Source organism: Prionailurus bengalensis, chromosome E3 (assembly GCF_016509475.1).
Source record: "Prionailurus bengalensis isolate Pbe53 chromosome E3, Fcat_Pben_1.1_paternal_pri, whole genome shotgun sequence".
NCBI classification, from domain to species: Eukaryota; Metazoa; Chordata; class Mammalia; order Carnivora; family Felidae; genus Prionailurus; species Prionailurus bengalensis.
In genome coordinates, this window is record NC_057357.1 from 5,871,000 (window position 1) to 5,896,062 (window position 25,063).

At 43.8% G+C, this 25,063-nt stretch overlaps 1 protein-coding gene across 2 annotated transcripts in view; it reads left to right on the top strand.

The window, feature by feature from the left end:
• The window catches only part of LOC122471270 (radial spoke head 10 homolog B-like), a 62,087-nt gene that overhangs the window by 17,259 nt on the left and 19,765 nt on the right, over positions 1-25,063 (top strand). The window contains exons 7-16 of one of the 2 annotated variants that reach the window (XM_043559660.1): positions 92-212; positions 9,292-9,468; positions 10,784-10,943; positions 11,892-12,013; positions 14,120-14,309; positions 15,987-16,101; positions 17,110-17,189; positions 17,292-17,440; positions 19,836-19,943; positions 24,331-24,462. In XM_043559660.1, coding sequence (XP_043415595.1) covers positions 92-212; positions 9,292-9,468; positions 10,784-10,943; positions 11,892-12,013; positions 14,120-14,309; positions 15,987-16,101; positions 17,110-17,189; positions 17,292-17,440; positions 19,836-19,943; positions 24,331-24,462 — 1,354 coding nt within the window. The remainder of the gene's footprint in view (positions 1-91; positions 213-9,291; positions 9,469-10,783; positions 10,944-11,891; positions 12,014-14,119; positions 14,310-15,986; positions 16,102-17,109; positions 17,190-17,291; positions 17,441-19,835; positions 19,944-24,330; positions 24,463-25,063) is intronic. The other variant, XM_043559661.1, reaches the window with a different exon arrangement.

A 25,063-nucleotide genomic window follows, 5' to 3' on the forward strand; every position in this document is an offset into this window, starting at 1 on the left:
TAAACATTTTAAAAAATGTAAAGGAAAGTCTTCCTAAAGATAAGTGTTGTATATAAAATAACCGATTGTTTTTCATTTTTCTCGGTCCCAGTTACAAGTCTGGAAACATATATGAAGGTCAGTGGGAGGACAACGTGCGTCACGGGGAAGGCAGGATGAGGTGGCTGACGACCAACGAAGAGTACACGGGGCAGTGGGAGAAGGGCGTCCAGGTACGGCACCCGTGGGTGTGACCCGAATCCACCCAGACGGGGACGCTGCTGATGCCCTGCACACGCGTCACTTGGTATATCATCCGGTCCCCTGAAACTTCAGCACTGCTAAATTTAGAAACCCAGGGGCGCCTGGGTGGCGCAGTCGGTTAAGCGTCCGACTTCAGCCAGGTCACGATCTCGCGGTCCGTGAGTTCGAGCCCCGCGTCAGGCTCTGGGCTGATGGCTCAGAGCCTGGAGCCTGTTTCCGATTCTGCCCCTCCCCCGTTCATGCTCTGTCTCTCTCTGTCCCAAAAATAAATAAACATTGAAAAAAAAAATTAAAAAAAAAAAAAGAAACCCAAAGCATGATTTGCTGGTTCAGACCATCTTTTTTTAGTGCCATTTTATTATTTAGGTTTCTCTAAAGGTCTTACACACGGGTGAACAACAAAATGGTTTTTTTTTTTTTTTAATATTTGAGAGAGAAAGAGTGTGTGAGTCGCGGGGGGAGCAGAGAAAGAGAGACAGAGAGAGAACCCCAAGCAGCCTCCACATGGTCAGTGCAATTTGTGGGCTCTGCCCCACAAGCCATGAGATCATGACCTGAGCCAAAACCAAGAGTCGGACCCTGAACCTACTGATCCACCTAGGCGCCCCCAAGCAAGCAGATCTCAATTCCCATGGCTCGTGTGTAGACCAAGACTATTATCTATGCCTTAGGAGCTGTGTATTTCCCGCACAGAAAAGAAAGGCTTCATACGGTTAGTTTTATATGGTTTATACAAGCTTGGGTTTTCTGATAATATCTGCATATTAATCTGGTAATTAGGGGCCTTGCTGAACTCACATAATAGTTCTGGTCAGTATTTTGTAGGTTCTTTGGGATTTTTTTTTTTTAATTTTTTTTTCAACATTTATTTATTTTTGGGACAGAGAGAGACAGAGCATGAATGGGGGAGGGGCAGAGAGAGAGGGAGACACAGAATCGGAAACAGGCTCCAGGCTCCGAGCCATCAGCCCAGAGCCTGACGCGGGGCTCGAACTCACGGACCGCGAGATCGTGACCTGGCTGAAGTCGGATGCTTAACCGACTGCGCCACCCAGGCGCCCCAGTTCTTTGGGATTTTTTAATATAGACAATCCCGAGCACGGGTGCAGGGGCAGACAGCCTCGCATTGGGCCTGAGCCTAGTGGGAAAGCATTCAGTCTTTCATCATGGGCGATGTTTGCTGTGGGTTTTTCAGGGATGCTCTTTATCAGGAAGAGCCGTCATTTATTAGGAGGAAGCGCTCTAATTCTTCATTTGCTTACAGTTTTTATCATGAATGGGTGTGAAGTTTGTCCAGTGTTTTTCTGCCTCCATCGGGAGGATCTGTGTGGTTTTTCTTCTCTAGTCTGTTGATCGTGTTGAATTACGTTGATTTATTTTCTTAAAAAAATTATTTTACTATTAAACTAAAATTAAGTTTTTAATTTTAATTCCAGTTAACGTACAGTATTGTATTAGTTTCAGGTGTGCAATTTAGTGACTCAGCACTTGTATACATCACCCTGTGCTCATCATGACAAGTGCCTTCATCCCAGCACCTGTTTCTTCCACCCTCCTTTCCACCTCCCCTCTGGCAACCATCACTTTGTTCTCTGTAGTTAAGAGTCTGTTTCCTGCCTCGACTCTCTCTGGCTCTCTCTCCGTTTTTTTTTCCCTTTTCTTGTTTTGCTGCTTAACTTTGCTTGTATTTGTCTTTCTCTGACTCCTTTTGTTTAGCATTAGCGTCTCTAGCTCCATCCATGTCGTTGCAAATGGCCACATAATCTTTTCGATGGCTGAGTAATATTCCATTGTGTGTGTGTGTGTGTGTGCGCGCGCTCGCATGTGTGCACGTACCACATCCTCTTTACCCATTCATCAGTCAGTGGACACAGCTCCTTCCATATCTGGGCTGTTGAAAATAATGCTGCTATAAACATGGGGGTGCATGTATCTCTCAATTAGTGTTTTTCTGTTCTTTGGGTGAATAGTAGTGTGATTGCTGGATTCTAAGATAGTTCTATTTTCAGTGTTTTGAGGAACCTCCATACTGTTCTCCACAGTGCCTGCACCAGTTTGCATTCCCACCAACCGTGCAAGAGGGTTCCCTTTTCTCCGCATCCTCACCAACACCTGTTGTTTCTTGTGGTGTCGATTTTAGCCATTCTGACAGGTGTGAGGTGATACCTCATCATAGTTTTGATTTGCATTTCCCTGACGATGAGTGGTCACGAGTATCTTTTCACGTGTCTCTTGGCCATCCGTATATCTTCTTTGGAGAAATGTCTGTTCGTGTCTTTTGCCCATTTTTTTAATTGGATTGTTTTTTGGGTGTTGAGATTTCTGAGTTCTGTATATATTTTGGATTCTAGCCCTTTATTGGATATGTTATTTGCAGACATCTTCTCCCATTCCGTTGGTTGCGTTTTGGTTTTGTTGATTGTTTCCTTCACTGTGCAGAAGCTTTTTGTCTTGATGAGGTCCCAATAGTTTATTTTTGCTTTTGTTTCTCTTGCTTCAGGAGACAGATCTAGAAAAAAACTGCTACAGCCGATGTCACAGAAATTGCTGCATATGCTCTTTTCTAGGATTTTTATGGTTTCAGGTCTCACATGTAGGTCCTTAGTCCATTTTGAATTTTTTTCTCTATATAGTGTAAGAAAGCGGTCCAGTTTCATTCTTTTGTATGTGCCTCTCCAGTTTTCCCATTAGCATATGTTGAAAAGACAGTCTTTTCTTTAAAAATAGTTATTTTTTTAAGTTTATTTTTTGAGACAGCACAAGTGGGGAAGGGGGAGAGAGAGAGAGAGAGAGAATGAGAGAGAGAATGAGAGTATGTCAAGCAGGCTCCATGCTGCCAGGGCAGAGCCCAATATGGGACTCAGACTCAGGAAACTGTGAGATCATGACCTGAGCTGAAACCGAGTCGGGTGCTTAACCAACTGAGCCACCCAGGTGCCCCTGTGTTGTTGTTGTTGTTGTTTAGTTTTTTTATTTCTTTTGAGAGAGACAGAATGTGAGCAGGAGAGGGGCAGAAAGATGGAGACATCCAAGCAGGCTCTGTGCATGGTTGGCACAGAGCCTGATGCAGAGCTCGAACTCACGAAACTGTGAGATCATACCTGAGCCGAAATCAAGAGTTGGACACTCAACTGACTGAGCCACCCAGGTGCCCTGAGATTGTCTTTTTCCCATTGGATACTCTTTCCTGCTTTGTTGAAGATTAATTGCCCATATAATTGTGGTTTTATTTCTGGATTTTCTATTCTGTTCTATTGATTTATGTGTCTATTTTTGTGCCGATACCATACTGTTTTAATTACTACAGCTTTATAATAGAACTTGAAGTCCAGAGTCATGATGCCTCCAGTTTTGCTTTTCTTTTTCAAGAAATGCTTTGGCTATTTGGGATCTTTTGTGGTTCCATACAGATTTTAGGATTGTTTTTTTCTAATTCTGTGAGAAAAGCTGATGATACTTTGATAGAGTTTGTGTTAAATCTGTGGATTGCTGTGGGTAGTATAGACATTTTAACAGTATTTGTTCTTCTAATCCATGAGTATGGAGTGTCTTTTCATTTCTTTGTGTCTTCTTCAGTTTCTTTCATCAGTGTTTTATAGTTTTCAGAGTATAGGTCTTTCACCTTTTTGATTAGTTTCATTCCTAGGTATCTTATTATTTTTGGGTGCAATTGTAAATGGGTTTTCTTAGTTTCTGTTTCTGCTGTTTCCTTATTGATCTATAGAAATCCAACAGATTTCTGTATGTTGCTTTTGTATCCTGTAACCTTATCGGATTCATTGTTCCGTTCTAGTAGTATTTTGGTGGAGTCTTACAGGTTTTCTATACTGAATATCACGTCATCTGCAAATAGTGAAAGTTTGGCTTCTTCTTTGCTGATTCGGGTGCATTTTATTTCTTTTTGTTGTCTGATTGCTGTGAGTAGGACTTCTAGTACTATGTTGAATAACAATGGTGAGAATGGATATTTTTTGTCTTGCTCCTGATCATATTGGAAAAGCTCTCAGTTTTTCCCCATTGAGGATGGTATTAGCTGTGGGTTTTTCATATGTGACCTTTATTACATTGGGGTATGTTCTAAATCTCCTTTGTTGAGGGTGTTTATCATTGAATGGATGTTGTACTTTGTCAAATGCCTTTTCTGCCTCTATTGAAGTGATCATGTTGTTCTTGTCCTTTCTCCTATCGATGTGATGTGTCACATTGATTGATTAGTGAATATTGAACCACCCTCATAACCCAGGAATAAATACCACTTGATTGTGGTGAATGATTTTTTTTAATGTATTGTTGGATTTGGTTTGCTAGTATTTTATTAAGAATTTTTGCATCCATGTTCCTCAGGGATACTGGCCTGTGGTTCTCTCTTTTTTTTAACATTTATTTTTTATTTTAGAGGGGGAGGGGATGGGCAGAGGGGGAGAGAGAGAGAAAGAGAGACAGAGAGAGAATATGAATATGAATGAATGAATCTTAAGGAGGTTCCATGCTAAGAATGGAGCCCAGTACGGAGCTAAATCCCACTACCCTGGGATTGTGACCTGAGCCGAAATCAGGAGTCAGATGCAACTGACTGAGCCACCCAGGCACCCCTCTGGTTCTCTTTGTTAGTGGATGTTTTATCTGGTTTTGGTATTAGGGTAATACTGACCTCAGAGAATTAATTTGGAGGTTTTCCTTTTCTATGTTTTGGAATAGTTTAAGAAGAATATGCATTAACTCTTCTTTAAATGTTTGGTAGAATCTGGTCCTGGACTTCTGTTTGTTGGGAGGTTGTTTTTTTTTTTTTTTTTATTATTACTGAGTCAATTTCTTTGCTGGTTATTGGTCTATTCAAATGTTCTATTTCCTCCTATTTTGGTTTTGATAGTTTATATGTTTCTAGGAATGTATCCATTTCTTCCAGGTTGTTCCACTTCGTTAGCCTACAGTTTTTCATAACATTCTCTTAGGATTGTTCATATTTTTGAGGTGTTGGTTGTTATTTCTCCTCTCTCATTTGTGATTTTATTTGTTTGAGGCTTTTCTCTTTTTTTCTTGATAATTCTGGCTGGAAGTTTATCAATTTTGTTGATTGTTTTTCAAAGAACTAGCTCCTGGTTTCATTGATCTGTTCTATTATTATTTTTAGTTTCTATATCATTTATTTTTGCTCTAAACTTTATCATTTCCTTCCTTCTGCTGATTTTAAGTTTTGTCTGTTGTTCTTTTTCTAGCTCCTTTAGGTGCAAATTTGGGTTGTTTATTTGAGATTTTTCTGGCTTCTTGAGGTAGGCCTATATTGCTGTATACTCTCTTCTTAGGTCTGCTTTTGCTGCATCCCAAAGGTTTTGAGCCATCGTGTTTTCATTTTCATTTATTTCCATGTACTTTTTAATTTCTTCTTTGAGTTACTGGTTAACCCATTCATGCTTCAGTAGGATGTTCTTTAACTTCCATGTATTTGTGGTCTTTCCAAATTTTTTTCTTGGGGTTGACTTCTAGTTTCATAACATTGTGGTCATATGCATGGTATGATTTCAATCTTCTTGAATTTGTTGAGGTTTGTTTTGTGGGCTAATACATGATCCATTCTGGAGAATGTTCCTTGTGCACTCAAATGAGTATTCTACTGTTTTACAATGGAATGTTCTGAATGTATCTGTTAAGTCCATCTGGTTCAGCATGTCATTCAAAGCCATTATTTCCTTGTTGATTCTGTTTAGATGATCTGTCCATTGATGTCAGTGGGGTGTTAAAGTCCCCTGCTATTATTGTATTATTATCAATTAGTTCCTTTATGTTTGTTATTAACTGTTTTATGTATTTGGGTGCTTTCATGTTGGGTGCATAAATATTTACAATTGTTAGATCTTGTTGGATTGTCCTCTTTATGATGATACAGTATCCTCCTTTGTCTTTTGCTACTGTCTTTGTTTTATTTTTATTTTTTTAAGTGTTTGTATTTTTGAGAGAGAGAGAGCAGGGAAGGGGCAGAGAGAGAGGGAGACACAGAATCCAAAGAAAGCTCCAGGTCCTAAGCTGTCAGCACAGAGCCTGATGTGGGGCTCAGACTCACAAGCTGTGAGATCATGACCTGAGCAGAAGTCAGATGCTTAACCGACTAAGCCACCCAGGTGTTCGCACAGCCTTTTTTTTTTAAAGTCTATTTTATCTGATGTAAATATTGTTACTCTGGCTTTCTTTTGCCATCAATTTGCGTGATAGATGTTTCTCCATCCCCTCACTTTCAATACATTGATTGATTTTCAGATGTTGAACGAACCTTGTATTCCAGTGATATCAACCTGACGTGACCATGATTATATTATCCTTTTTATATGTTGCTAGATTCAATGTCCTAATACTTTGTTGAAAATTTTTGTGTCTATGATCATGAGAGATTTTGATCTTTAGTATTCTTTCCATTTAATATCTTTGCCAGATTTTAGTAACCAGGGTAATGTTGCCACATAAAATGAGTTGGAAAGTGTTCTCTTTAATTTCCCGAGTTTGTAGAATTGGTATTCTCTCTTCTGGAGCCATTTACCTGAAGATGCCAGTGAAGATTACTGGGACTGGAGCTATCTTTGTGACAAGATTAACAATAAGTTAACTTTATATTAACTATAAAATAACACTTAGAAATAGATAATGCACTATTCAAGTTATCTGTTTCTTCTTGAGTAAATTTTGGAAGTTTGTGTTATTGAAGGAATTTGTCCATTTCATAGAAATTTATTAGCATATGGCTGTGCATAATATTCTCTTGTGTTTCTTTTAATCCATATTATAGGAGATCTATAGTGATGTTCCCTGTTTCTTCTGGTATCAGTTCTTTGTGTTTTCTCTTTTTTCTTCAGTCCTGGCTAGAGATGTAGCCATGTCATGAAAATTCTGTAAGAGCCAGTTTTCGTGCTATTTATTTTCTCTTGATGGTTTTGAGTTGTTTTTTTTTTTTTAATTTTTTTTTTCAACGTTTATTTATTTTTGGGACAGAGAGAGACAGAGCATGAACGGGGGAGGGGCAGAGAAAGAGGGAGACACAGAATCGGAAACAGGCTCCAGGCTCTGAGCCATCAGCCCAGAGCCCGACGCGGGGCTCGAACTCACGGACCACGAGATTGTGACCTGGCTGAAGTCTGACGCTTAACCGACTGCGCCACCCAGGCGCCCCTGGTTTTGAGTTTTTAATTTGATACCTGCTCTTTGTTATTATTTTCCTTCTACGTGCTTCAGGTTTACTATGCTCTTCTCCTTGAGATGTAATATGGAAGTTTTATTGATTTGAGACATTTCTTCTTTTCTAATACAAACATTTAATACTAAAATTTTTTCTCCTAACACTGCTTTATCTGTATTCCATTAATTCTGATATGCTTTTAACTTTTGTTCAGTTCAAATATTTTCTAATTTCCCTATGACTTCCTCTTTTGAATATAAATTATTTTGATGTATATTGCTTAATTTCCAAATGTTTGGAGACTTTTTCCAGATTTCTTTCTGTTGTTGATTTTTTGTTTAATTCTATTGTGATCAGAGAACATACTTTGTGTTCTTTACACACTTATTACATTTCTTTTAAATATGTTGTGGTTTATTTTATGGCCCAGAATATGGTCTTTTTCAGTGAATGTTACGTGCATTTCTGCTTTTGTTGAATGGAGTATTCTGTGGATGCCAATTAGATCAAGTTGGTTGGTAGTGTTGTTCTTTATCACATTTCTTCTATAGCACATGACTCTCTTCTGTCTACTTTTTCTACCCATTTCTCAGAGGAGAGTGTTGAAGTGTCCAAAAATAATTGTAGATTTGTCTATTTCTTCCAAATATATCAATTTTTGTTTTATATTTTAAGGCTCTGTTGTTACGTGTAGGATTGTTATGTCTTCTTGGTGAGTTGACCCTTTTTATCATGTTGTAATGTCCCTCTTTAGCCCTGATAATTTCTATTCCTCTGAAGTATTTTCTGATAGGAATAAAGCTACCCCAGGTTTCTTTTTAGTTTTTAATTGTGGTAAAACACACATAACACAAAATTTACCATCTTAACCATTCTTAAGTGTCCAGTTCAGGGGCATTAAGCACATTCACACTGTTGTGAATCACCTCCATCCATCTCCAGAACTCTTCATCTTCCCAAACTGAGACTCTGTCCCCATTAAACACTCACTCCCCGTAACCCCTTCCCCCATCCCCGCCACTGGCTTATATCACTTAGCATAATGTCTTCAACAGACACAATGGGATGAATGAATAAACAAATGGATGATGATATAAACATACAATGGAATATAATTTAGTCTTTAAAAGGCAGGACATTCTATGAGGTGCCTGGGTGGTTCAGTCGGTTAAGTGTCCGACTTAGGCTCAGGTCATGATCTTGCTGTTCGCGGGTTCGAGCCCTACGTCGGGCTCTGTGCTGACAACTCGGAGCCTGGAGCCTGCCTCGGATTATGTGTCTCCTTCTCTCTCTGCCCCTCCCCTGCTCGCACTCTGTCTCTCAAAAAGAAATAAATGTAAATTAAAAAATTTTTTAAAAGAAGGACATTGTGACACATACTATAAGATGGATGAAACTTGAAGACATTATGCTAAGTGAAATAAGCCAGTTGCAAAAGGACAAATACTATATAATTCCACTTATATGAGGTACCTAAAGGAGTCAGATTCAAAGGGACCAAAAATAGATGGTGGGTGACAGAGGCAGGGGGTTCTTTGTCCCTTCAAATGAGTTATTATTATGATCTATTATCTGAATTTTATTTTTTTTATTTTTTTTTTGAACGTTTTTTTTATTTATTTTTGGGACAGAGACAGAGCATGAACGGGGGAGGGGCAGAGAGAGAGGGAGACACAGAATCGGAAACAGGCTCCAGGCTCTGAGCCATCAGCCCAGAGCCCGACGCGGGGCTCGAACTCCCGGACCGCGAGATCGTGACCTGGCTGAAGTCGGACGCTCAACCGACTGCGCCACCCAGGCGCCCCTATTATCTGAATTTTAAATGGATTCAGGTAAAAAGAGAAAATATTTTGAGCATTCCTCATGGAAATTTGCTTTCTTTTCAGAATGGCTTTGGAACACATTCATGGTTTCTAAAGAGAATCCCCAACTCCCAGTACCCTTTGAGAAATGAATACATAGGAGAGTTTGTAAATGGATATCGTCATGGCCATGGAAAATTTTACTATGCCAGCGGAGCCATGTATGAAGGACAATGGGTCTCCAATAAAAAACATGGCATGGTGAGTGCAGATGTGTGAAGAGTACATTTTAAAGAGTTTGTAAAGCAACTAAATTACAGTACAAGGAGTGTCATTCTCTGGTAAAGTGCATCATCCATTTTTGCATAGGATAACCTACTGTCTTATTAAGATAACTATACAAATTTTAGAATAATTTCCAACATATCATCAATATCTAAAAGTGTATTTAGAAGTTATTTAGTTGGTTTATGTTATGTACCTGTGTGTGTGTGAGGGTGGTTTTGGTCACAAGTAATGGAATGCCTAGCTTAATAATCTGTAAGTGTTAAGGAATGAGTGGATTTGGGGGCACCTGGGGGGCTCAGTCGGTTAAGCGTCCGACTCTTGGTTTCGGCTCAGGTCATGATCTCACGGTTCATGGCATTGAGCTCTACCTTGGGCTCTGCGCTGATGGTGTGGAGCCTGCTTGGGATTCTCTCTCTCCCTCTCCCCCTCCCCCATGCTCATGCACGCTCTCTCTCTCTTTCAAAATAAATATATATTTTTAAAAAAGGAGTGGGTTGCAAGGTTGCTTTGATCCAGCAACTCAGCGATGTTGAGGGTGTCCTTCTTCTCCCCAGGAGACGTCTCCTGCCATGCTGTCAGCTTCACTCTTATGCTGCCCCTCCCTCATGACCATAAGTGGCTGTGGCTCCAGGCTTCATATCCACATACACACTAAGTAGAAGGAGAGAAGAAACTCTTTCCCAGGAAGCTTTCCACAGATGTCTTTAGTTTGGTTGAGCTGACTTGGGTCATGTGCTTACCTCTCAATCAGACTGACTATTGGCCTGGGTTGGACGGATCCCAAGAGAGCCCCCCTTTGGTGATAGGCACTCTGCTGGTCACTAGCATGGTTTGATAAGATACCTTCTGTGACCTAGGGGTAATTGGAGAGAGTTCGTGGGACAGATGGGAAAGGAAGAGAAGGAAGAGAGAGGACTTACAGTGATGTGAGACTCTGGGAGCCTGATTCTATGTGGGCTAAGTACATATAAAAAAAAAGTTTTTTTAATATTTATTTAGTTTTGAAAGAGAGAGAGTGTGAGAGGGAGAGGGGCAGAGAGAAAGGGAGACACAGAATCCGAAGCAGGCTCCAGGCTCTGAGCTGTCAACACAGAGCCTGACGCGGGGCTCGAACCCACAGACCACGAGATCATGACCTGAGCCGAAGTCAGAAGCTGACTGGGTCACCCAGGCACCCTGGGCTAAGGGCATATCTTAAAAACAAACAAAAAAAACTCCAAACCTTTGAAAAAGATACAGACGCACATTACCAGTGGTTTTCCTGAACTGTCAATCTCTCTGTCTGCAGGGCCGATTAACGTTCAAGAATGGGCGTGTGTATGATGGCCCATTTTCCAACGACCACATAGTGGAGTTGCCAAATCTTGAAGTTGAGTTCTTAAGTCACCTGGATGGGTCTTCAGAATCTTCCTTCAGGAGCTGGTGCCAGGGATCCTCCATCAGTGCTGGTAGGGGTGTTCTCCTGTCAGCTGCACACAAATTAACCCGTATTATCTACGGAATCCACGCATCGAAATACACCCACTACTTTAGAAAACAAGTTTCGGGGCGCCTGGGTGGCTCAGTCGGTTGAGCGTCCGACTTCAGCTCAGGTCACGATCTCACGGTCCGTGAGTTTGAGCCCCGTGTCGGGCTCTGTGCCATCAGCTCAGAGCCTGGAGCCTGCTTCGGATTCTGTGTCTCCCTCTCTCTCTGACTCTCCCCCGTTCATGCTCTGTCTCTCTCTGTCTCAAAAATAAATAAATGTTAAAAAAAAATTTTTAAGTATTTTTTTTACATTTATTTATTTTTGAGAGACAGACAGAGACAGAGTGTGAGCAGGGGAGAGACAGAGAGAGGAGACACAGAATCCCAAGCAGGCACCAGGCTCTGAGTTGTCAGCACAGAGCCTAACACGGGGCTCAAACCCATGAACCATGAGATCATGACCTGAACTGAAGTCAGATGCTCAACCGACTGAGCCACCCAGACACCCCAAAACTGTTTTCTTAATAGGTTTTTTGAATACTCTTGTATCCTACTTTGATGGAAAATCTTTTTTTTTTTTTAATTTTTTTTAATTTTCGAGAGAGCAGATGTGTGAGTAGGGGAGGGGGCAGAAGGAGAGAGAATATTAAGCAGGCTCCGTGCTCAGTGTGAACCCTGACACAGGGCTCGATCCCATGACCCTGAGATCATGACCCGAGCCGAAGTCAAGAGTCAGATGCTCAATTGACTGATGCACCCAGGTGCCCCGGTGGAAAATCATTTTGACATAACATTGAAAAAAATTTTTTTAACTTCCAAAATCATTTTATTTTTTTCCAAATGCATTTTAATTTACTACTTGAAATAACATTGAAAACTTTTAACCTTGCTTTTCACAATTATCTCCTCTGTCTGCCTTTATTTGCTAGAAATTATCAGAAAGCTTGATGGCAGTGAAAGTAATTCTGTGTTAGGGTCGAGCATTGAGCTGAATCTAAGTTTTTTGCTGAATATGTACCCCAAGGAACACCAAGCAGAGGAAAAGAAGCAGGTAAAAGCCTTTTGTATTGTTATGCATTTACATTTTAGACTTAAATGTTAATAGTCTCCAGAGTCTTGGAAACATACAGCTGACGGTGGATCTCCTGTGTCGAGTGTCTTTTACAGGCCTGATAGATGCTTTGTGTACCGTCCCATTTAATTTGCACGGCAAACTTAGTGAACAGGCTTTGTGAGAAAACAGAAGGCCAGATAGAGGGGCTCAGTGACTTAAATACTGCCTCAGAGCCCACAAGGCTCAAGTTAACCCTCACCCCCAGCTTGGTCTGAAGGCCAAGGCTGTGGCCACCGCACTCCGCAGGACATGAATTCTGCTGTGCGTCATTATGGGCTGCTGGGATTCAAAAGAACTCGAAACCCTTAGAAATCATTACAAATCTAGAAATCCATAGAGCCAGAGAAAATTCTGTGTGCCCAGACCTCATTTGATTAACATCTGGAAAATCACATCCACCAAATGACACGTTAGCATCGTGATTCCTGCTTTGGCTGGGGCTTGGTATGGGTCTTCCGTGAAACCATGGATGGAGATGTTTGCAACACGTGCACCACCGGTGCCTCAAAACTGCAAGGCATCCTTGCCCCTTTGCCCTGCCTCGTTCTGGCCTCCTCTGGTCCCTGTTCTGTGGGTCTCAAAGTGGTGACTGTCCGCTCCCGTCCTCCTTTCTTCTCCCGGCCAGCGTCGTAATTCGGTCTCCTGGTATTACTCGCTCCATCTGCTGTCAGACTGTCATTAAAAACAAGAACTTCTGTGACTTTCTCGAGTTACAAAAATGGTACACAACACCTGTAGAAAATTTAGAAAATGCAGATAGGAAAAAGTAAAACAGAATCTTCACCCAGACAAATGTGGTGACCACCTTTCCAGTTTTGTTCTGAGCAAACATAACTAGAATTGGGAGAATTCTGCTCCTATAATGTCTGCTCACGTGTATTTAATAATAGCCATTCAGTGTTCTCCTACAATATCATTTTTAGATGAATAAACATCCATTGATACACCCAAAAAGGAGAGATTTTCTTATATATATATTTTTTTGTTTGTTTTATGTACATATCATTCACTTTCCACTTTGGAGTTCTTTCCATGTCAACACAGGTAGGTCTTTTAAAAAGTACAGATTTGGGGGCGCCTGGGTGGCGCAGTCGGTTAAGCATCCGACTTCAGCCAGGTCACGATCTCGCGGTCCGGGAGTTCGAGCCCCGTGTCAGGCTCTGGGCTGATGGCTCAGAGCCTGGAGCCTGTTTCCGATTCTGTGTCTCCCTCTCTCTCTGCCCCTCCCCCGTTCATGCTCTGTCTCTCTCTGTCCCAAAAATAAATAAAAAACGTTGAAAAAAAAATTTAAAAAGTACAAATTTGGGGTTGCCTGGGTGGCTTAGTCACTTAAGCTCCCGACTTCGACTCAGGTCATGATCTCACAATCTGTGAGCCCCACATCAGGCTCTGTGCTGACAGCTCAGAGCCTGGAGCCTGCTTTGGATTCTGTATCTCCCTCTCTCTCTCTGCCCCTCCCTTGCTCATACTCTGTCTCTGTCTCTCTCTCTCTCTCAAAAATAAGTAAACATTAATTGAAAAAAATATGGATTTAAAGTCTATCTTACCTCATAATTACAAAAGAAGTATCAGATCTAGAAAGTGAAAAAATTCTGTAACTCAGTTCTTAGAAATGCCTCCAAAAGTGTTTTCTTATAGTTTTTTTTTTTTTTTTTAATTTTAGAGAGTGTGAGCGGGGGAGAGGGGTTGGAGGGAGAGGGAGGGAGAGAATCTTAGGCTCCCCGCCCAGCGTAGATTGCCAATGGGGCTTGAACCCAAAGCCACAAGATCATGACCTGAGCCAAAACCAAGACTTGGATGCTTAACTGACTGAGCCACCCGGTCTCTCCTGATACCAGCACATTTTTTAATGTTATTCAGAAATTGCATTTTATTGACCTGGGGATGAGCAGGGAAAATACAACATTTGCTGAGCCCTTATAGTGGTCAACGGTAAATGCTATTACTTCACTTGTATTATCTCATTTAATTTATAAAGCAGGTGTTGTCTCTCTTTTGTTCTTATTAGGTAAGATTAAGAGATGCATGGCTTTCTCTTTGTAGGTGGAATATGCTGTCTTAAGAAATATTACAGAATTAAGAAGAATCTATAGCTTCTACAGCAGCCTAGGATGTGATCGCTCTCTGGATAACACCTTTCTGATGACAAAGCTTCACTTCTGGAGGTTTCTAAAAGATTGCAAATTTCATCACCATAATATAACTCTTGCTGATATGGACAGGGTATTAAGCGGTGAGTGTCCCGGTCCTTCAGGTCTTTTTGGTTAAAGATTGGTGTGACATGTCTCCATGAAACCAGTCAGGAAATGTGGAGGGAGTGACGAAGGCAAATCCCAGGAGAGACGTTCCAGAAATCAACACACCGTCTTCTTAAGGTGCTTAAAATGTACCTGAGACACTCTCGTGAAATAATGGCAACAGTAAAAGACCATCTACAGCCGGGCCTGTGAGCCAAGGCCAGCCCCTTGCCTGTTCTTATAAATAAAGTTTTATTGGAACACAGCCATGTCCATTTCCTCATGCATTGTCTATGGCTGTTTTTGCCCTGTCATGTCAGAACTGAGGGGTCATGGCCCACAAAGCCTAAAGATATTTACTGTGTGGCTCTTGGCAGAAAAGTTTGCCTGCCTCTGATCTATAGTTTAAAACAACCCAGTAAATTGTGAGGTCCGAAGCAGAGAGGATCAGAGAGGGCCAGTAGCCGAGAAAACACTTGAGGTGGGCTTGGGCTTGATTTCAAATTAGAAAGTTCATGGCAATAGATTTAACAACTTTGAGGTTTCTATTCCTTTCAGCCGGATTCTGGGAAGCAGGCCTTGACAACCTCAAATTATCTACTGGGAAAACAAAATATCAGGACTGATACTTATTTACTTGAAATGTAAGTGTTGGACACAGATTTTGAGTCCATTTAGAGTCAGAGTCGCCATTAGAATCAAACGTGGCTCAGACCACGCCAAACTCCGAAAGACACTGGGACAAGGTCTCTTGCAACTTTCCTGATAAGTGACTAGGTCTTTCGTGCGGTACTTAAGTTTTAGGTGGGTGTGTATATGGTGTTCATAGTATTCACTACGAGAAAAGGTACTCTGTCACACTAACTTCTTTGACTTGTATACCAGGAGCAAATAAAATAGAAGGTTTTAGAAAATACGAGGCGTCAAGAATGCAACCTTGACATTTGCAACCAATGCGGATGGACCTTGAGGGTGTTATGCTAAGTGAAATAAGACAGAGACAAATAGCATAGGATCTCGCTTGTATGTCAAATCTGAAACAACAAAGAAGGGGCACCTGGGTGGCCCAGTGGTTTAAGCATCCACCTCTTGATTCCGGGTCAGGTCATGACCTCATGGTTCGTGGGACCGAGTTCCTCGTGGGGCTCTGTGCGGACAGCTCAGATCTGGCTTGGGATTCTCCCTCTCCCTCTCTCTCTCTCTCTGCTCCTCTTCCACTTGAAGCTCTCTCAAAGTAAATAATGAAATATTAAAAATAATTAAATACAAATTAAAGAACAAAGAAACAAGCTCACAGATACAGAGAACAGAGTAGTGGTTGCCAGAGGGGAGGGATCGAAGGGATGGGTGAAGGGGGTCAAAAGGCATAAACTTCCAGCTACAAAATAAGTAAGTCATGGGGATGTAACGTGCGGCACGGTGACTATAGTTAAAAATAACGGTTATTTAAAAGTTGCTAAGAAGGTCAATCTTAAAAGTCCTCACCGCCAGAACAAAGGAGAAATTTTTGTAACCACGTAGGCAAAGGGTGTCAACCAGTCTTACTGTGGTGGTCATGTTGCAGCACCTAGTGAATGGCGTCGTACACGGGAAACTAATGCAACGTTATACGTCAGTTCTACCTCGATGAAAAACAAAGTACTAGGCATCCTTTCCAATTTCCTTTATTGTAGCCAATAATGACGTTCCGGTTGACGAAATTCATTCTCCATTTACAACAATACTTTTGAGAACTTTTCTGAATTATCTCCTGCAATTGGCTTACCACATCCATCACAAAGAATTCCGGTAAGTACCACTTCTGAAGCTCGGAGAGGGCAGGGGAGACCTAATCAGTCCTGAGCCACAGTGGTGCCCACTTTTCTTTGACGTGCGTGACTACTTTTACATCTCCCGAAGGGAAGGGCCAGAAACAAAAGCGTTTCACAAATATTAACCACAAAACCATCGGATGCCAGATTACACTTCTGAAGCCCCTTCCGAGGTGAGTCGTGTTTCAATGTTGAAACTTGCTCTCAGGGTTTTGATCGGAAATAGTCAACACTAGTCCTTCCTCAGGCCCGAATTTCCCCATCTTTCTCAGATGGGGAATAATAAATTGATTGATCCCCTGTCAGAGAAAATTGATCTCGTCTTTTTTTATTTGGAAATAAGTTTTCCAGGAGTGTTGCCATGTTAGTACTTGAGTTCCTACACACCCTTCACTCAGCTGCCCTTAACAATAACATTGTACACGACTACGATGCACCTGTGGAAGTTAAGAAATTAACGTTGGTATAATACCATTAACTAAGTCATGGACATTATTAGGGTTTCCCAGGTTTTCCCAATAACGTCCCTTTTCTGATCCATGTTCCTTGCGTTTAGTTGTCTCCTATCTCCTTAGTCCCTACAACCTGTGATAATTTCTCAGACTTTGTCTTTTATGGCCTTGGCGCTTTGGAAAACTCTTGGTCAGTTATCTTGTAAAATGTCCCTTGATTTTGGTCTGCTGATATATTTTTCATCATCGCACTGAGGCTTGGGTTTGGGGCAAGAACGGCGCGGAGGTGAAATGCCCTTGGCAGCCCATCACATCAGGGGGACGTGGTGTTGATCTGTCTTGGTACTGGTGACGTTAGTCCCGATCACTCAGTGAAGGTGGCGGGAGGCACGACGCTCTACCATAAACCTACTGTGTCTCCCCTTCTGTACCTTCGTGGTTCGAAGCAAATGACTAAATCCACCCCACACTCAGGGAGAGAGGAATTAGGTTCTACCTGCTGGACAGAGAGGTGACTAGATCTTTCTCGTCAGAAACAGAAGCCCATCACTCTTTCTGTGTTTTACCAAACTGATGACTGAGAACATTCACCCAAATGCCGGCCGCGTAAAAGGTAAATACAAAACCAGCAGCATTATATTGACTGTCGCTTCTTTTTCCAAAATGTAGCTTTGTAATCCTTTTTTGACGGTTTATCGTTGCATTATGTTTTTAGGCAATTTATTCAGTGGGCAACAGCGGACGCTCTATTCCATCAGCCACATCAACAAGAGCTGGGAGATTTACACGGTTTACTGCAGACCGCACGCGGCTCCTCCCCACGAGCCGTCCATGAAGGTGCGACACTTCCTCTGGATGTTGAAAGTAAGCGCTCGTGACCGAGACTGGTTTCACATATATATATATTTTTTAATTTTTTTTAACGTTTTTATTTATTTTTGAGACAGAGACAGAGCATGAACAGGGGAGGGGCAGAGAGAGAGGGAGACACAGAGTCTGAAACAGGCTCCAGGCTCTGAGCTGTCAGCACAGAGCCCGACGCGGGGCTCGAACTCACGGACCGTGAGATCATGACCTGAGCCGCAGTCGGCCGCTCCACTGACTGAACCACGCAGGCGCCCCAAGACTGGTTTCATATTAACAGGCATTTGGGTTTTCATTAAAGAAAGGCAACGTGTTCTAACAACGACACACACATCGTGAGATCCAGGATGGGTTTCCATAGCCAACAAATGTTTACTGGGCCTCTTTGGGCAGAAGCGAGTAATTCCGGGGTCTGGGAACACTGGCCCCACGTGCTTCCTTCCCAGTGAGGGAAGGACCCAGGCGACAGGGCCACAGTGTCTTTGCTAACACAGACCTTGCCGTGTAAGAGAAGACGGGGTGGGGAGGGATGCCAGTGTCATTGACAAAAATTATTATTCATCAGAAAGTAACTTAAAGGAGTTATTAGTTTAAAAGTTAGCGAGAACACCTAGTTTAACAGTATTCTATGCCAACTTTTGGTAGTTTTTGTTTGAATTCACGCCTGTGGGAAGTTAAATGATAAAACGGGAAGGGTCGAATACTAACAGGGAATAGGGAAAAGTCTAACGGTGTCGTATGTATACGAAAACCTGACAGCAGCCTGGTGTCTAATACAGGAAAACAGCTTTTGGGAATAGGTGAGCTTTGAGGGGTATCGTACCAGCTGTTCGTTCACTCCCCCCTTTCTTCATGGCCCCTTACTGAAGACACGAGGTCAGCTGTCCCTCTGGATTGGTCACACGTCCGCTTCGGGCTGGCTGCATCCTATCAGAGTTGATTACCCTGTTCTACTTTTCCCCGTATTTCCACTAAAGCAGGACAGTTAGAGGCTGGTATGGATTCGGGTTTTTTCTTGCCTGGACAAAAGCCACAGGTGGTTCTGTGTACTTCCTGTCACCTTGCCTCAGGAATGTTCCCTTTTAGCGGTGTTCAGACGGACCAGTGGTGTCAGCACGATCTTTCCATTAAAACCTAGGAGCCTTGGGGCGCCTGGGTGGCTCAGTTTGTTAAGCGTCCAACTTCAGCCTAGGTCATGATCCCGTGGTTCATGAGTTCAAGCCCCGCGTGGGGCCCTGTGCTGACAGTTCAGAACCTGGAGCCTGCTTTTGAGTATGTGTCTCCCTCACACTCTGTTTCTGTCTCTCAAAGATAAATAAACATTTAAAAAAAAAAAAAAGAACGTGGAACCTGGTTTGCATGGTGCTTAGGACGGAGTGGAGGGAGGGCCAGCATGGAGCCAGGACTTATGAGGTGCACGTTCTCCTAATCCTGAAAAGCAGCACTGACCTTAGTGAAAATGGTGTCTTCTGGGCTGAATGCTCTCTGGTTCAGTATCTCAGAAAGCAAACCTGTTTTCAGCTTTGACGCGGATAGGGTCTTCACCTAGACTTTCAGCGAGACTTTGTGTGTTCAGCCCTACCCGGAGTGTTACTTCCAGAGGGGTCTCCGTCCTGAGTGCCCACGGCATCCTGGGTTCCTCGGTCCCCCGTCCAGCATTTCCCCACCTGTGTAGCTGGGTTGATATCTCATGTCCGGATCATCATACCCTCCAACCTGTGTTTATGCTTTTTTTTTTTTTTTAAGTTTATTTATTTATTTTGAGAGAGACAGAGACAGTGCAAGTCGGGGAGGGGCAGAGAGAAAGGGAGAGAGAGAATCCCGAGCAGGCTCTGCTCTGTCAGTGCTGGGTTTGATCCCTCAAACAGTGAGGTCATGACCTCAGCCAAGATCAAGAGTCGAACACTTAACCAACTGTGCCACCTGGGCACCCCTGTGTTTATGCTTCTAAAAACACTTCCCTTGCAGAGGGATTAGGGTAGGTCTAGACAGGTAAATATCAATGTTAATCTAGAATGCTTTTCAAAAGGGTCGGTTTCAAAGATACTCATTTCTAGAACACCTCCTTAAAATGTTATATGGATATAAATTGACATTAAAAATATGTAACTATCAGGGTGCCTGGGTGGCTCAGTCAGTTAAGGGTCTGACTTCGGCTCAGGTCATGATCTCACGGTCTGTGTGTTCGAGCCCCGCGTCAGGCTCTGTGCCGACAGCTCAGAGCCTGGAGCCTGCTTCAGATTCCGTGTCTCCCTCTCTCTGTCCCTTCCCCGTTCATGCTCTGTCTCTCTCTGTCTGTCTCTCAATAATAAATAAACGTTAAAAAAATTTTTTTTAATATGTAACTATCTGTAATTATAGGCAATTATAGTTGAATTGGTTGTTTCTTTTACAGGACTTTAAAATGATAAATAAAGAATTGACACCAGCCAAATTTGTGGAGGTCATCGCAGAGGATAATCCTTTCATGCATGATGGCATTGACAGCAACTTTGAACTTGAGGTTTGTCAAGAGGTGTCACAAATAGAGCAGATACAATCCAAGAACAAGATTAGACTGAAAGGCATTCTGACCCCAATACGTAAATGTGTGTAGGGCTCTACACATGTGTATATATACATACATGTATGTATATCCATGTGTATCTATGTAGCTATATCTCCTTGATTATATTAGAAAACTAGAGTTAATATAAAAAAGAATATTTCAGATATCAGGAAGTGAAATCAAAAGAATATAAAACTATAGTTGATCCTTGAACAGCACCAGAGTTGGGGATGCTGACACCCCACGCAGTCAGAAATTCAGGGATAACTTCAGATTCCCCCAGAACTTAACCTGCCTGCCGTGGACTGGAAGCCTTACCGATCACATACACAGGTGATTAATACATATTTTGTATTATACACTGTATTCTTACAATAAAGTAAGCCAGAGAAAAGAAAACGCTAAGAAAATCATCAAGGAAGAGAGAATACATTTTACACCGCTGTCCTGTATGTGTCGGAAAAGATGTATATGTAAGCGGTCCCACGGGGTTCAAACCTGTGTTGTTCAAGGGTCAGCTGTACGATGCTATTTCTTGGAGAATTTAGCGATTTAATACACGTGTATGTTTCTCTGGCGGGCCATGTGTCTCCTCCAGTGAATTAGGTGTATCTTTGGTTTTCAGCGCTCCTTGCCGAAGGGCAAGTCTCCCTCCCCAGGCTCGGTCTTTGCTTCTGCAAAGGGACGTGGGGCAACTAGTTGATGTGTTTTCGGTATACGCCACACCTCCCGCCAGGAGTGTCTACTCCGTGCATTTGTGTCTCGTGGACACGTCCTAAAGGTGGGGTCCGTGTGGGTCCCTCCACTCGGCTGTAACCATTTGTGTTCAGGTCACCAGGGTCCCCACGATGGCCCGCCTAGGGGTCCTGCCCAGTACACCAGTCCATGGCCCTGCCATGGCCCCCGAAACGGGGGTGCGGTCTCTCCCACCTCCAACACGTTCTTCCCTCCATGTCCCAGGTCTTCCCCTTCCCTCACCGCCGGCTCCTTTCCAGCTTCTTCGCAGGTTCCTCCTCTTCTGCCACACTCAAGTCCAAGTGCCCTGGACTCAGTCCGGGGTCCTCTCATCTCATGATCTTAAGTGCCACCTTTCTGAAGACAAGGCCACCGTTGGTGTCTCCAACCCAAACCACGCTCCCTAGCCCCAGACGGCCTGAGTCGGAGTGGCCCCTCACGCTCCCCACAGCCCAGAATGTCCCACACCCCAAACGTGTGACCTCCGTCTTCCGCCAGCGTACCTCAGCCTCCCGTGAGTGGGGCGCTGATGGCCTCAGCCCTTCCGTTGTCAGGGTATTGTCACAACAACTCCTTCCTCTCCTACCCCACGTTCACATCTTCAGGAGATCCACCTGAAGAACGGATCCAGAATGTGGCACCTTCCGTGCCGGCTGAGCCACCGACGGTCCCCTGGAAAGCTGCCGTGGCTCCTAACTCATCTGTTGCGTTTGTCTCTTACCTTCCTACCTCCCGGGGCAGCAATCAGGTCACATCCCTCCTCTGCTCACACCCCCAGGCTTCCCATCTTACGCGGAGTAAAGGCCCTTTGTCTGACCGCTGAGTCCCAGCTGCCTCTGTGCTGTCCCCTGAACACACCTGTCAGGCTCCTACCTCAGAACGTTTGAACTTGCTAACCCCCACCCCACCGTTTCGGGGGGGCTTGAATCACAAAAGTACTGCCTGCAGTTCTGAAAGCGAGTCGTCAGAAATAAGGTAGAGCTGGTTCCGTCTGGGGCTGTGGGAAAGGCCTCTCCGCTTGGCTCGTAGACGGCCATCTTCTCCCCGTGTCTCTTCATGTTGTCTTCCCGCTATGGGTCTGTGTCGGTGTCAAATCTCCCTCTTATAAGGACAGTGGCCATGCTGGATTGGGTCCCCCACCCTCATGATCTCATTTTAACTTGGTCTGTAAAGACATCATCACCAGGGATGCTTAGGTGGCTTAGTCGGTTGAGCGTCCAACTTCAGCTCAGGTCTTGATCTCATGGCTTGTGGGTTTGAGCCCCATGCCAGGCTCTGTGCTGACGGCTCTGAGCCTGGAGCCTGCTTCAGATTCTGTGTCCCTCTCTCTCTGCCCCTCCCCTGCTCGCACTCTGTCTCTCTCAAAAATAAACATAAATTTTTTTTTGATAAAAATAAAAAATTTAAAAAGGCATTATTACCAAGTAAGGTCACATTTTGAGGTTTTGGGGGTTAGGACTCCCCACTCTTTTTTTGGGAGACACAGTTCAGCCCAAAAGAGTCTTCCCTCTCGCCTCCCCCGCCCCATTCCTTGAAATTCATGCCCTCTTATGTATAAAATACACTCACCACATCCCAGCATCTCCAGAGGGCTTTGTCATTCCAGCATCAATGCTGTGTGAACCTCTCACCTGCCTCTGTGTTACTTCTACCTTGTGATGCTTGTGAGTTGCCTTCGGATCTTATCCAACCTGTGAGAGTAACTTCATCTTGAACAAAATCTTTAGGCTGTTTTCTACAAACTGACAAGCAAACACATAAGCCGGGACCCACAGAGTTGGCTAGGGTTGCAAATCTAAGGCAAGATTTTATCCGTCTGATGTTTTACGGAACAGCCAGGTGGCATGGTGTTGTCTTCAGAGTTTGCTCTCCGCTGGGAAAGATGTGGGAGTACCATGAGCAGAACAGCTAATAAGAACGCAAACCCCTTCTTGTAGGTCCTGCTTCCAAGGTGGATGTTTGGTGTCACCTCAAGACCGGTGACAGTAGGTGCCTGGGTAGGGCAAGGACCTGCTGGCCTGTGCTTTTGCTTAACAGTTACAGGGGCGCCTGGGTGGCTCAGTCAGTTAAGCGTCTGACTTTGGCTCAAGTCGTGAACTTGCAGTTCGTGAGTTCGAGCCCTGCGTCAGGCTCTGTGCTGACAGCTCGGAGCCTGGAGCCTGCTTTGGATTCTGTGTGTGTGTCTCTCTCTGCCCCTCCCCTACTTGTGACCACTCTCTGAAAAATAAGTAAATATTAAAAAAAAAAAAAGATAACAGCTACAAATCCCAGCCACTAATGATTCAGCACTTGAGACAGGCCCTTCATGCCGATTATCTCCTCCGATCCTTGCGACAAAGCATATGGTATCGACCCCGTCTTCTAGGTGAAGAGACTGAAGCTGAGTGAGGTTCAGCAACTCAGCAAAATGGTAGAGCCTCTGCAAATAGGGGGTTGACATGTTGGTAGGACACTTGGGGAATTTGGCAGGTGGTGAGCAGGGGCAAGGTAGGGAGGGTCACAGGAAGAGTCAAATTAGGGCACAAGAGACTAAAAGTGTCCAGCCCTTGAACGAAGCAGATGTCTCATTTACCAGCTTGACCCATCCTTGGGCAGGTGTCAGTACACTCTTGGCCTAGGGGGCACTGCTGCTGAGCCTGGCGCCTCTGTTCAAATGAGCGGACCTGTTCCGGGTCAGACTCAAAGGGCCCTGGGTTCAGGACCAGCAGACATGACCGGTGGACGATCAGGGTCCAAGCAAGCCGTCCCCGCAGGCAGGTGCTGCCCAGGTGGGGGCTGGCCCGGGTGTCAGGTGCACACACAGCAGGGGTGGGTGTGGCTGCCAAGTGGGTTACACCTGCCCTTGTCACTTCGGTTCCCAGATGCCACTTCCCTCAATTTTTGTTCAACAAAAAAGGAACCCTTTTGAAAATGACTGTCCTCGGGGCACCAGGGCGGCTTAGTCAGTTGAGCATCCAACTGTGGCTCAGGTGATGACCTCACAGTTGATGGGTTCAAGCCCCACGTCACGCTCTGTGCTGACAGCTCGGAGCCTGGAGCCTGCTTGGTATTCTGTGTCTCCCTCTCTCCTTGTCCCTCCCTCACTCATGCTCTGTCTCTGTCTCTCAAAAATGAATAAATGTTAAAAAATAAAGAAAATGTCCTCGATTAGTGAATATAAAATAAAATGTTTCTAATAGAAAAGTGACTTAACAAATCTACCGATAGAACACACAGTCTTTTACTTTTAAATTTAAATTTAATTTATTTTTGAATGAGACAGAGCACCAGCAGGGGAGGGACAGAGTGAGAGGGAGACACAGAATCCGAAGCAGGCTCCAGGCTCTGAGCTGTCAGCACAGAGCCCGATGTGGGGCTCGAACTCAGGAACCGTGAGATCATGACCTGAGCCAAAGTTGGATGCTTCACTGACTGAGCCACTCAGGCGTCCCATGCATAGCCTTTTAAATATCATAGTTTTTATTTCCATTCGGTGTGCACCCACGACATTTGAGCGCTGAATGAAGTGGCTTTCTCTGGAGACAGAAGCCAACAGCCAGATGGATCACTGGTCCACCTCAGGGTGGGTCAGAATGAGTGAGCCCCTTTGTATGTTCTTATATTTCAGCTGGTCTTCCTGGAGTTCTTTGAAGCTCTCTTAAGCTTTGCACTCATCTCTGTTACTGACCAAATGATTAAATCCTACTTGAATTTTCTGAATGACGACTTGCCTGGAAACAAACATGAAAGCCCCCGTCAGGTAATAGTAGTTTAGAATCTACAGTGCGAGGAATGGTTTCATTCCGGAATGGCTAAAGTGCCATCAAAACTATCTTGGCCTTTTGTAACCTTTCAGGAAATAACGTTAAGACTGAAGAGAAGACTTAAGACCCCCTTTCACATTTTGAAAGAATGTGTATTGCCTTTTTCTTTAAGTTAGGGAAAAACGTGTTCCCTGGTCGTGATCCAGGGGCGTAGGCTCCTAGCCACATTAGTGGAGATGTCCTACAAGAAGGTCAGCGTGGCCAATAAAACACCGGGCAGACCAGGAGGCTTAGAACGCCTGAGGTATTTTGTTATGAAATGTGTTGTTATGCAGTCTGGCATTTACAAGAGTGGAGAGCCTGTCCCAGAGTGAAGTCGCTAAGAAGTATCTCCTGAGTGTGCACGAGATACCAGGTGGGTCCCTGAGGATGGGGCCAGCTCACACGTCAGGCCTGCTGGACAGGAGACTCGACCGCAAGACCTCAGCGGATCAGGGCAGCTCCAGCAACCTACCGAAGGGTCCAGCGGCTGGGTCAGATTGACACAGACTGGTTTTGGGTGGGGGTTCAGGCCAAGTAGGCTTAGAGGGTTTCTGA